Raw genomic sequence first — 12,285 nt, 5'->3', positions numbered from 1 at the left:
ATTACCACATGGAATATTCATTACCATTACCACATGGAATATTTTGCAACATCTCAGACCTTGTATATTAATGAAAGTAAATTTTACATTTTAGGCTAATGAGAGGTGTATCCAGTTTACTGATGGCTTTGGATATCTGTACTTATTGGAAGCACTAAAGGTATGTCATTATATATTATATACCAAGGTGTACTGACAAATATTTACATGCATACCCACTGACCCAAGACACACACACACAAAGTGAAAACTTTTATAATTAAGAAGATTACTTTGCAACCATGAGGGTTTTGGGTTCCATCTCATTGAATGGCATGACCAATAACTTTGAGGGAAATTTATGAGATGTAAAGTGCTTGGAAACTCATCATTTGTGTGTGTGTCCACATCTTCGCACTGGCACTATCTGGGCAAAACAGAAACATTGTTTATGCCCCTTATAAGCAGTGTCCCTTAGCTTAAAAAGCAAGTACAGGTTGGCAACAGGCAGGGCATTCCACCATAAAATATTGCCTCAGTAAATGTTCAACCTATACCAGCATGGTAAAAACAAACTAAAAAACAATGAAAATATCATAAGATATATTTGAATATGCATTTATATATTTTGCATTCCTTTATTCTTTAGATGTTCTATATCAGTTACTGCCGAGAGTTCAAGAGAGTTCTGTCAAATGTAAGGGCAAAGTGTTATATTGGTCGACAGCAGGAAGATTTTGAAGATTGGTCTCTATTTCAACAATCCTTACGGATGATTCAAATCTGTGGTCTGTATGCAGTATACTCTTTTCATTCTTTCTCATTTCTCTTATGTATTTGTGTATTCATGTGTTTGATTTACAGTAAGTAGTTTTGTGTCAAGTCTCTTAACCTGTTAGAAACTCAAGTCAACAAAGAAATCTCTGGGTAGTTGTGGTTCTCCTAGAAAATGCAGCCATGTACTTCTCAAATCACAATGTACTGTCTAAAAATAAAAGGTTACATTGAACAATGTAATCTTAGATATACTACGTCTGATTTAAAATGAAATGCTTACTGCTGAAACGGCTTTGATTATAGGTTCCCTGGAATAAGGCTGTCCTGAAACAGTCTTAGTTTAGTGGTCCTGTAGTCAAACATTGAAACATAGGAGTCCCTCTGACGTCTCTGTCTTCATGTGAATTTTAGGAATATTTAGCAGCTAGAGCTCTTCACAACTCTAGCAAGGATTGAACTTAACATGGGGAAATAAAACTCTTATCAATTTGACAATGTTTTCAGCAACAATTTGTTTTTAGTTTGTTGCTTCTTATTTGCAGCTATATCAAGTGATGGTATCTTCATTGCAGACATGATAGTGCTGATGACAAGACCTTCAACAACAACAGTTTCCATATCTTGTAGTCCATAATATTAGTGACATTGTGGATTTGTCATTGATTAATCTATTTCAATCTAATCCAACAGCAAGGTCAACAACTTATTAAAGCCTTATTAAACTGCAAAATCTATTTAGTAACAAACTTTCTCCAACATAATGGTGACAGATCAGATAGTATAACGTATCAAATTCTCATTTAGTTATCCACACAGCAACCCATAGATCAAGTTGTCATCATCATCATTGCCATTCTCCTCCTCCTTTATGTATTATATCTTGTAGAGCCAGCTCCAGCCTATGGTCTGAAGCATTATACAGGAAAATAGTTAATTAAACAGCACATACTGTAGTATGGAGGTTGTTTCCAGTAGTGTGATCTACTTTGTTGGTATTGATGTTACTCAGGATATAGTTCATGGTATTTTCTGCTTTTTTGTTCATGAGTCCTAGCACTTTGAGGACCACTGGTATTATTTTGTTCTTCAAACTCCACATCTTCTCAGGGTTGATAAAATAAAGTACCTGTCAAGTACTAGGGTCAGTGGTACTAATTAACCCCTCCTATCAAAGATGCTGGCTTTGTGCCTAAATCAAAACCTGAAGAGGAAAATAAAAGAAGTGTTGCTTTCTAGCCATTTTGTTGAAAGGTAGATGAGAGTGGTGAGAATGGCGTGAGTGAATAGGCCCATCTTGAGTATATATCTGTAAATCAGAGATAAGGAACTAAGAAAAGGCACAAATCCCAGAATAGCCCTCAAACATTTCCTCCCTATTGAGGAATACTTATTGTGAAAATGTTATTACTTTTTTTTTTGTTACTCCTATTTACACAAATACACACACACACACACTCAAGGTTTTGTCTTGTGGCATCCTTAAGGATTTTCTTTGTGTAAACTTTTTCTGGTCAATAAAGAAATCATCATCATCATTATTACTTTTTAGACTGTTGTAGCTTCTAATTTTATGTCTTTTAATTGACTTGTACCATATTCCTTTCAACTCTTACTTGTTATATATTTAACTGTATTGAGATATTGTAGAGTAAAAGTGGTGTTATGTCTATATCTGTATGTGAAAATATTTATGTGAATATAGTTTGTAAGAGCTAGGGAGTGGATTCGGCCTGTACATTAGACCAAGGTCCTGAATGCTATGGAGGACCTCCCGTACCCACTAAAAAATTCACAGTCCCCTTGAATTTTGAGCAACATTCCCCTCTACTCAGGACCCAAATGCATTCTTATTCAGCTTTACCAAATTTGTTTGGAAGGCCCTGTGTATATATTTATATCTGATCAGGCACTCTACTAAACACTACAGTTCTGTCAAAAGTGAAGACTTCTTTTGTTTTTTCAGTTTACTCTATATTTATTTTACTTTGATTGTCTTAATAGATGTTTGTTATTGTTGTTGCATTCAGGAGAGTTGATCATACAGACTGAAGAACTTGATAAAACCCTCATCAATAATATCATCTCAACCTTAGGCAAATACTTCTTACCCAGTCAGCATTCACCACTTAAAGAAACTACTGATAAAAAGTAAGTCATGCCTATATTAAGTAACAATTATGTCCTTTTTGTTTTTTTGTAGCTTGCAGTTTACAATAAAATAACTTAATATTAGTCACCATCCTCTGATAGTTAGATAACTATGATATTATTGATTTGAACCATTATTATTATTGATTGTATAAAATATCCTGCAGTATTTGTTCGAGTTCTTGTTCTGAGTCCCAATCCTACCAAGGTCAACTTCATTCTTCTTAGGTTGATGAAATAAAGTAGTGGGATTGATATAATCAATTGTTCACTTTCCCCAATTTTATGGTTTTTACCTGCATTAGAAACAATTATTATTATTATTATTATTATTTAGTTCTTTAAGGTGGCAAGCTTGCAGAATCATTAGCATGCTGGGCAAAATGCTTAGCTGCATTTTGATCTTTACATTCTGAGTTCAAATTCCACTGAGGTCGACTTTGCCTTTCAACCCTTCAGGGTTGTTGAAATAAGTATCACTTGAATACTGGGGTCAATGTAACTGACTTAACCCTCCCCCAAAATTGCTGGCCCTGTGCTAGAATTCAAAACCATTATCATTTAGTTTTTTCATAATTGTTACTCGACAAAAATTTTTCTATATGGCCCAAGTAAAATTACCATACCACACACTCATGCATCCATCCACATATATGAACCACTATCACCACCATCATCCTCACTGTCACCACACCATGACCAAACTCTACCAGTCTTGGAGACCCAACAACATCTATGGGTGTTGTCCTTGTCTTCTCTAAATTTTAAAATATTAAAATGATTTCTAAACTCTTGACTGTTACTCAAATGTTTGTTAATATTTGACTTAAATCTCATATTTTGTGTACAGGACTGGCAAGAAAGTGTCTCTTTTCCAGCGCCATGCCTCTCTTTTGTTGGAAGATGAAGCAGATATAGAAATTCTTGAAGAGTTTGTCTTGAAACTTGAGGAAGGTAAATACTTTTGGAAATCATGTTATTAAAAAGAAATTTTATTTTTTAAGTTGGGTTACCACCATTATGGTTCAGTTCCACTGTACAGCAGTGTCTTCTACTATTGCCCTGGGCCAACTAAAGCCTTATGAGTGGATTAGGTAGATAGAAACTAAAAGATGATTGGCAGAATTGGAAAAAAACATCTTGTGTTATTTAGTTGCATCCCTCTACATTCTGAGTTTAAACCTGGCTGAAGCTAACTTCTAGGATCAAATAAAAATATCAGTTAAATACTTGGGATGTTTTATCAGGCTCTACCCATCCCCTTACATTTGTGGCCATCTACCTGAGTGAAAAATTATTTGACTATCAGTTGATAGAAGTGACAGGATATGATGTGTCTCTTAATTCGTTATGGAGTCATAACAAGGGGAACCATTGTTATATAGGTGTTCTTCTTAGAACCCATTCCTCTCCAGATTTGAACACAGATAATTTCTTTCAGAAAGAGAGAGAAAGGGATAGAGAAGAATCAACCCCATTTATTACTTATTTTAACAACTCCGAAAGGATGAAAGGTAAAAAAAGGCCTTGGTGGGATTTGTATTTGCAGCACAGAGAGGTAGAACAAATGCCAAAAGGCATTCTATCTGATGTTCTTAAGTATATGTTACCATGATGGACAAAATGCCAAAATTAGTTATGTCCCTTCTGAGTTCAAATCCCCTGTGGTCACTATTATAGTTTATCCTTCTGGGGTTAATTTAATCCACTGTTCTCATCCCATAAATTTATGGCCTTGTGTCTTAATCAGAAATTATCATCATCGTCATTTAACTTTCTCTCTCCTTCAGGTGATACACCATCAGTGTTGTCTGATGTCACCAAGGAAATGTTCAAACTCAGTCAGGAAGTGCATAAGTTTGGTTTTGATATTGTTTTTGCTCAGCTCAAGAAACATCTCGTTGGAATGGCCAACATGGAGGTTAGTAACAGTTTATGACAGCAAACTTATGAGTAAATAACATGTGGGACTAGTATCTCAGATGTTGTCAGTTCAGATCCATTGTAGGTGATTTTTGTTTAGTTCCAAATCAGCTGTGATCAAGCAGTCCTATGATTAAAAGGATGGTCCTACTATGATGATCCTGTCTTTATTACAGATATAGTATACTCTGGATTACAAAATCCAGTGTGTCTTTTAGACAATAAGATTCAGTTTGAGGGAGATTTAGCTGTTATTTTTTGCAGGTTGATTAACTGTGTAGAAATTCCCTCTTTGATTCAACAAATATTTCTAGGTAGAACGCTTTATTCCGCATTACTTTGGTTCATGTTGTTGTTGACACTACGTCATCTGTGAATGTTACTTGTGATAGACTGGTGTCCTATCCAGAGACAGGTTTATTTCTAATTCACTTTACATCATGAAACAAGATCTGGGCACAAATCCTTAAAAAATCCATCAACACTTATGAAACATTTAGAAAAAATCTAGATTCTATAAAGTATGTGGCTCTAACAGTTGAAGGATCATGATTTTGATCTTGTTGGGTTTCAATGGATATTTCAGTTTTCTATAATTTATTTATTGGAAGTGTTGTGAAAAAACTAATTGTTGAATTAATGAGAACAAATATATCTTGTTTTGTTTGGTTTTATTGTCATTAATTAGGAAGAGAGATAGTGGCAATGCTCATTGTCTTTTGTGCCTCCTCATAGACTAGTGAGATTGATTTAGTTGATGGTTAACTGGAAATTTTGTGGAATGGGACCTCCTTACCCACAATTTTCAGCTAACCGTCAACTAAACCAATCTCACCAGTCTATGTAGTAGTTTTGGAAAGAAATGATTGAAGTATTTAATGTATGGGGAGAAACAGTTGAATAAAAGGAACTTAAATAAAGATGATACACTGCCTGCTAGCTGAGAGAAGCAAGCAGGCAGTTTTAGAAAACATGAATAGCAAGCAGTGTAGTGTTGAGTGAGTTTTTGTTTGTTAGCCATATGATGTCTTTCACCAACTTTATTTACATCACTGCTTCTATATCATGTCTAGACATCATTCAAACTGTTATTCCTTTTTAAGTTAATAAAGTCTTCCCATTTCTTTAAACCCTTTCAAGTCCATATTTCCAGTGAAACATGCAGTGCCAATATGTTTTGATTAATTTGAGAAATAATCAACTTTGAAGAATCTAGTAAAGTAGAAAATTTCCATCAAATTGATGTTTGGAGCATAATAAGAGTTCTTATGTTATGATGGAATTTAAATATAAATTATTAAAATTATTAAATGCTTTAAAGCAATTTGGTACCATAGCACTAGCAGTGGTCTTGGGTGAGGGTTAGTATCAAAAGTGAAAAATGTTACAGACAACACCTACTGATTCCATCGATTGTTTCTTGAAAAACTTTCAAAATTTCCATTAAAAGACCCAATTCCTTTTCTTTAAATTTTTGTTCCAATTCTATTTGAAGTTTCTAATTTGCAGGTGTGGACATCCCTGAGTGCTGGAACAGCCATAACCTCTGACCTTCCTGCATTTAGTCTTTCACCTCAAGAATATATCACAAAGGTAAGACTGTAATTTCTGTTTGTTGATTACTTCAATTCATACATTAGATGGTGTACTTAGTGATAAAATTTAGTGTAGTGTTGGTGGTTATATGGTCAATGATATGTTTAAACCTTCACTCTATAATTTACTATAGGTATTTTATAGTGTCATCAGTTAATTTAATCAGAAATTAACTTTAACACTTTACTAACTAATCAGTGTTTGAAAGACCTTTCTATTCCCATTAGTGGAAAGGACATTGTCAATATTTTAATAAATTTTTCAGATTATTTTGTGTTTCCTAATTAGGTATTTTTAATGTTGGTAATTCCAGTTGTAATTAACTTCTTACTTGTCTCTCACAGTTTCATATTGAATTACAAATCAATGAGCAATAAAATCTATTACAAATCAATAAATCTATTATAAATCAATCGACTGAAATTGTGAAAAGTTTCGTCTTACATTGAACTTCAAATTCAAATCAAATTTAAGCTTAAAAAATGAAACTAAATTCTTTTCTTTTTTGTGATTAAATTTGGGTTTAGACATTTCTCTCTGATATAGTTCTATATTTAAGAGATGAGGAATTATGTACATTTTTTACATTCGACGGATATTTGTCCTCATCTTGTTCGTTGTTAACACATTTCGGTTGATATACCCTCCAGCCTTGTTCAGGTGTCTTGGGGGAAATTTCGAACCTGGGTTCTCATTCCTAAGGTATTTTTTGATATTATTATTATTATTGTTCAGGTCACTGTTTGAAATCGAACTCGGAATCTTGGGGTTAGTAGCCCACGCTCTTAACCCATGGGCAATTATGGCATAGTGGTTAAGAGCAAAAATTGAATAGAACTTTCCAACAGGTGCATGTGTGTATATATACATTTGTGTATGAGTCATATATGTATATGTATTGTATATTGTGAATGTATGTCATGTGTGTGTCTATGTATATAGTGTATACATATGTGTATGTGTATCATGTGGCTATAAAAATAGATATTTTAGTTTGGTTATGTTAAGCCAGCCAAGAATTGTGCTCCTTACTTGACAAAATTATGTTTTAGCTCAAAAACTATTTGTTTGTTCATGTCAGTTAAATCAAGCTCCAGTTGGTTTAGAGGGAAGTATTATCTTTGTTGGACTTAAAATATTTGGGAGTTGGCTGGTAAAAAAAAACTCTGGAGGTTATGGCCACTACTCTGTCTCCTAACTTGGCTGGAAATGGACACTAAAGGTTATGGTCACTGTCCCATCTCAATTCATTGTCATCATCATCATCATCACTTAACGTCTGTTTTCCATGCTAGTATGGGTTGGACAGTTTGATGAAAGCTGGCAAGACTAGGAGCTGCACCAGATTCTATTGTCTGTTTTGGCATGGTTTCTACAGCTAGATGCCCTTCTTAAAGCCAACCACTTTACAGAATGTACTGAGTGCTTTTTATGTGGCACCAGCACCAGTGCTTTTTATGAAGCACCAGCACCAATAGGATCGCCAAATACTTAGCCAGATAAAGACCCCTCAACTAGAACTGGGTGTGGTTTTGTACCACTTGAGAGATTAACAGCGACAGAGTAGATACATGGTGACCCCAGTTGGAAAAGAAAGGATATTGGGTTAGAGATTATTCTGGTTATAATCATCCTCTCTTTTTTAGGCATAGTGTACAAAGACTACATTATCTGATGTCATTTTTTTTCAAAATAGTAGGTTAAGATTTGAGATTTAGTTGCTATTTATTGCAGGTTGAATAACCTTGTAGAACTGCCCTTGTTGGTTAGTACTCATGTAGATAATTTCTGTTGATATTTTCAGTGACCATTTAAAATTATGGTTGAGTTACTTTATTAATAGTGTGATCAATACATATATAGAAGCATTTTTACTGATTTCATTACTTTGTTATATTACAAAAGCCGCTAATTTATCTCCAACAGGTTGGTCAGTACTTAATGACCTTACCACAGTTATTGGAACCATATATAATCCAAGACAATCAAGCTGTCACTGTAGCATTGCAACATGGACGTTTGCCATACACTGAGGATCAAGGTAATGTAGTTCTGGATATTTCTCTCTTTCAGTGTTATAAGGGCCTCAAATTTACAGAGGATGGGAATAGTAAGTTACCAAAAGTTGTTAATATACCAAAGACTTTAGTAGTGTAATTCAGGTGAGATTTCTTCAAATAGATATTGAAACCTCAATTTATTGGAAGAATAGTTCATTCATTTTAAAGTTTATTCTGAAAGTAGAACAGTATTGATATTGTTTCTATGATGGGGAGCACTAGCACTCAGCTATTGCAAACTATTAAAACAATGTTTTACCAAAGAGTTCCCAATTCTGTCACAACCAAACAAAATATACATGTTTCCTTCTTCTACATACAATATACAATGAACTGAGTTGAAGACAATGGTTTCAGTTCCCAGAATATGGAGTTAATCAAACAAGCACTTTCCATTAATAATACAAAAGCAACAGGCCACTTTATAGCATGTAGATTATTGAATTGGATCACATCATATAACTAATATTTCATCAACTTCCAAGGTAAATTCCCACCATCACAGTATTTGAATTCAGCATATTTAGAAACAAAAATAAATTCCATAAACTGATTTAGACACTTAGTCACTCAACCTGCTGGAAATAATAGCTTAGTTCCCTCAAATTATAATCTACTGTCTTAAAAAGAGGATACATTGGATAATGTAATCCAAGCTACTCAAGGTCTGAGAAATCAAGGCTGGAATGCTTTTAGACATAAGTCTGCTTGAGCAAGGCTGGTTTGGTATAAACTACATCAACTAATGGTCTTTTAATGATTTGTAGACATTCCTGAACACAGTGCTGATTTGTGGCTGCAGTCTATTGCCCGAGGAACAATGTTTTTGTATTCAGAAGAAATCCTGAAGATTTATGAACTCAGTCCGCATGGCACCAAACAACTTGTCACAGATCTTGGTAAGTAAACAGGTTCTAAATAATTGGTTTTATCTGCAGAGACTAATGAAAGATATGTGATAGTTTCGATGTATAATGTTAACCTAGATGAATGGCAGATTACAAATTAGGAGAGAGAGAGAAAAGCAGCTGGATATTATTAGCTGATGTAGGAAAAATGACTGTTGGTGTATATATAGGTAACGAGTGAACAGGTGTTGTTAGTGAAAGCTATCTGTGGAAAGCTAAGATCAATGAAGACACAAGTTTGGAAATGTGGTTAAGAAGTTTGTTTAACAACCAAATGATGAACTTAATATCAGAGTTCAACTCCCTGATATTTAATTGATCAATACAGAATTTGGTAAAGAGAAACAGTATGGAACCCATTATGATTATTTTACACTAGCTTTTCATACTGGTCTCATATTGATTCCCACTTGAAGTTACTGCCTTTCTTGTTTTGGTATAGTTTCTTTGACTAGCTCCCCTTCCTAACACCAACCATTTGACAGAATGATGCATGCTTCTTGTCTGGACACCAACATTATCATGCATACGCCCTCCACAAAAGAGACGTTACTGTTCTTTGTTGTCCTTTGTGGTTCAAGGCAATTGCAGAAGATGAACTAAGGTGATAGTACGAAGGAGGAAATAGTGTGGTTAAAATGGAAGAGAAAGTTGAAATGAAAGAGTGTCATAAAAAGTAATTGAACAGAGAACAGTAATGAGGGAAACCCTAATGGCAGTCTGCATGTTTGGTAAGAAAGAGGTGATGTGTTTTCATAAAAATAATTGAGGGGAGGCATTTTGCAGTTAAGAGCATAGAAGAGCAGTGATAACTACTGAGAGTGATTGAGTGATGAATTGTTGAGATAACAATGGTAAGAGAGTGGTGGATGTTAAGAGAAACCTGGGGAAGAAGAAGGGGAGCATGTATAGGATGTTAACTGACTCACATTACTCAAGCACCATGATGGAAGAGAGATATTCTAATGATAAAGTGGAGCTTGAATATGATCATTTCTAATGTTTTCCCTTTGATGGGTGGCAATGATACAGTGAATAGATGAAGGGGCATAGAAAGGCGGAAGAATGAGTAAGATAAGAGGAGTGGGGTAGAAGGAGACATAGTCATGGAGGTAGGTTTTATTGATTTTGAATTTTCTTTTTCTCTATTTGATATTTAGAATTTAGAAAACTAAGATATTTTCATTAACAATTAGTAAATAGAGCAAGAGAATTAATCTAAATCTGTAAAACTGAAACTGAAGTTAATTTTTAAAAACCCATAATTTAAGGTAATTTTGTTAGTTTTTAATTTTCTTCAAGTTTGTTAATATTCTTGTAACTCTCTTAGACTATCTCAGACTTGCTATTCTTTCCATTTGCAGATTACTTATGCAATGTTTTGGATGACCTTGGTCTAAGTGCAGAACAAATGCATGACATCAAGCAGCTATTGAAAGCTGAACCAGATGAATTCCGGCCTCTTGCTAGTCGAATGCCTCAAAGACTGGCCAATGTGATAAGCCAGATGAGAAACATTGAGCTGTAATAATAGGCCGTATGTTCCAGGATACTTCATAACAAATTGTTGTTTTTATTTATTTTTGAGTGTATGTGTGTGTATATATATATATATATATATATATATATCCCTGTCAAGAGGTACAAGCAATAACATACACATGTATGCACACAGTGATAACTTCTGCCTACCAAATTCACTTATAAGGCTTTTGTCGGCCACACACATGTACAAACAAGAAAAGGGCATGATACACATTATGTAGAGTTCATATTTGTAATGGGGTAGTTGGTAACTCACTTGGCCACTCGGTTTCATAGACACTAAACCAGGTGCCTTGTTGATCAAATATCCATGATGGTTGCACACAAGTTTTCGTATCTATAATACTCTGAATAATAGCCATATACATTTTCAAACCAAGGTTACTTATTACCTCAGTTTAAATATATGCAAAAAAAAAAAACAGAACAGCACACCAAGTATTGAATACTGATACACACACAGGTAACATACAGAAAGATCCAGTGTCTGCATTTTCTGTTTATCTGTTCATAATCAACAATATTCATTATTATGTCATTAACATATTTCCTTTAGGGGATATTTGGAAGTAGTGATATCCATGCCTTTCTGAAGTGGGGTTACAAATACAGGAGAAATCAAATGGTTCTGCTTACCAAGAGTTTACTCTAGAGCACACTCACATGCATGTATATATGTTTATTCAGGGGACGAAATTAGAAGACTAATCATGTTACTTCAGATGATTTTGAAACTCAAAAGAAACATGCACTCTATCATGTTACTGAGCACTTTACTTTAAATTGTGGTTCTCCCAGGCTTCTAAATGTGTATACACACACAAACACACACATATAGGTTAAATAAGGTTCATTATATTCATGGAGTAGAAATTAGAGACATGTAAATACATAGAAATCATCTAATATTTTGAAGTGGTGGCAGAGGATACATTTTAACACATTTTTTAATTTCCATTAACAGCCAAAAGTGGTTTTTAATTCACTACTGGCAACAGTTATCACAGTATCAATGATTTTTTCTTGTTTTTCCTTCTGTTGGGTGATGTGAGCATATATACATATATATTATTAGTTTTGTCTGTTGTTGAGGAACTTGCCAGAACAATTCAGTATCAAGAGCGAAACATTCCAATCTCATGTAACAGCAGCAGGCAGAAGACTTTTATAAATAAGCTGCCTTTCCTTTCCTTCAATAAAAGACTTATTTGCTCAGACAGAAAGAAAATTTTTTATTAATAAGAAATTGTAAATAAATAAATAAAAAAAGGAGGGACAAAATATATCCCGAATTATGTTATTCTGTTAGATGTCTTATTTATTTTATATTGCATTCTGTGTTGTTGGTT

The 12,285-nt window shown here is 34.2% G+C and overlaps 1 protein-coding gene across 2 annotated transcripts in view; it reads left to right on the top strand.

Annotated features, from left to right (window-relative positions):
* The window catches only part of LOC106880341 (conserved oligomeric Golgi complex subunit 7), a 33,981-nt gene extending 21,745 nt beyond the window's left edge, over positions 1 to 12,236 (top strand). For both annotated transcript variants that reach the window (XM_014930223.3, XM_014930222.3), the window contains exons 16-24: positions 95 to 160; positions 629 to 767; positions 2,784 to 2,904; positions 3,755 to 3,858; positions 4,695 to 4,825; positions 6,337 to 6,420; positions 8,350 to 8,464; positions 9,251 to 9,382; positions 10,756 to 12,236. In XM_014930223.3, coding sequence (XP_014785709.1) covers positions 95 to 160; positions 629 to 767; positions 2,784 to 2,904; positions 3,755 to 3,858; positions 4,695 to 4,825; positions 6,337 to 6,420; positions 8,350 to 8,464; positions 9,251 to 9,382; positions 10,756 to 10,919 — 1,056 coding nt within the window. In that variant the 3' untranslated portion in view covers positions 10,920 to 12,236. The remainder of the gene's footprint in view (positions 1 to 94; positions 161 to 628; positions 768 to 2,783; positions 2,905 to 3,754; positions 3,859 to 4,694; positions 4,826 to 6,336; positions 6,421 to 8,349; positions 8,465 to 9,250; positions 9,383 to 10,755) is intronic.
* Positions 12,237 to 12,285: the final 49 nt, after the last annotated feature.

The sequence above is a fragment of the Octopus bimaculoides genome, chromosome 3, assembly GCF_046866305.1.
Source record: "Octopus bimaculoides isolate indiv1 chromosome 3, ASM4686630v1, whole genome shotgun sequence".
Taxonomy (NCBI): Eukaryota; Metazoa; Mollusca; class Cephalopoda; order Octopoda; family Octopodidae; genus Octopus; species Octopus bimaculoides.
Note: the sequence above shows the minus strand (reverse complement) of the source record. Positions and strands in the feature narration are given on the sequence as shown.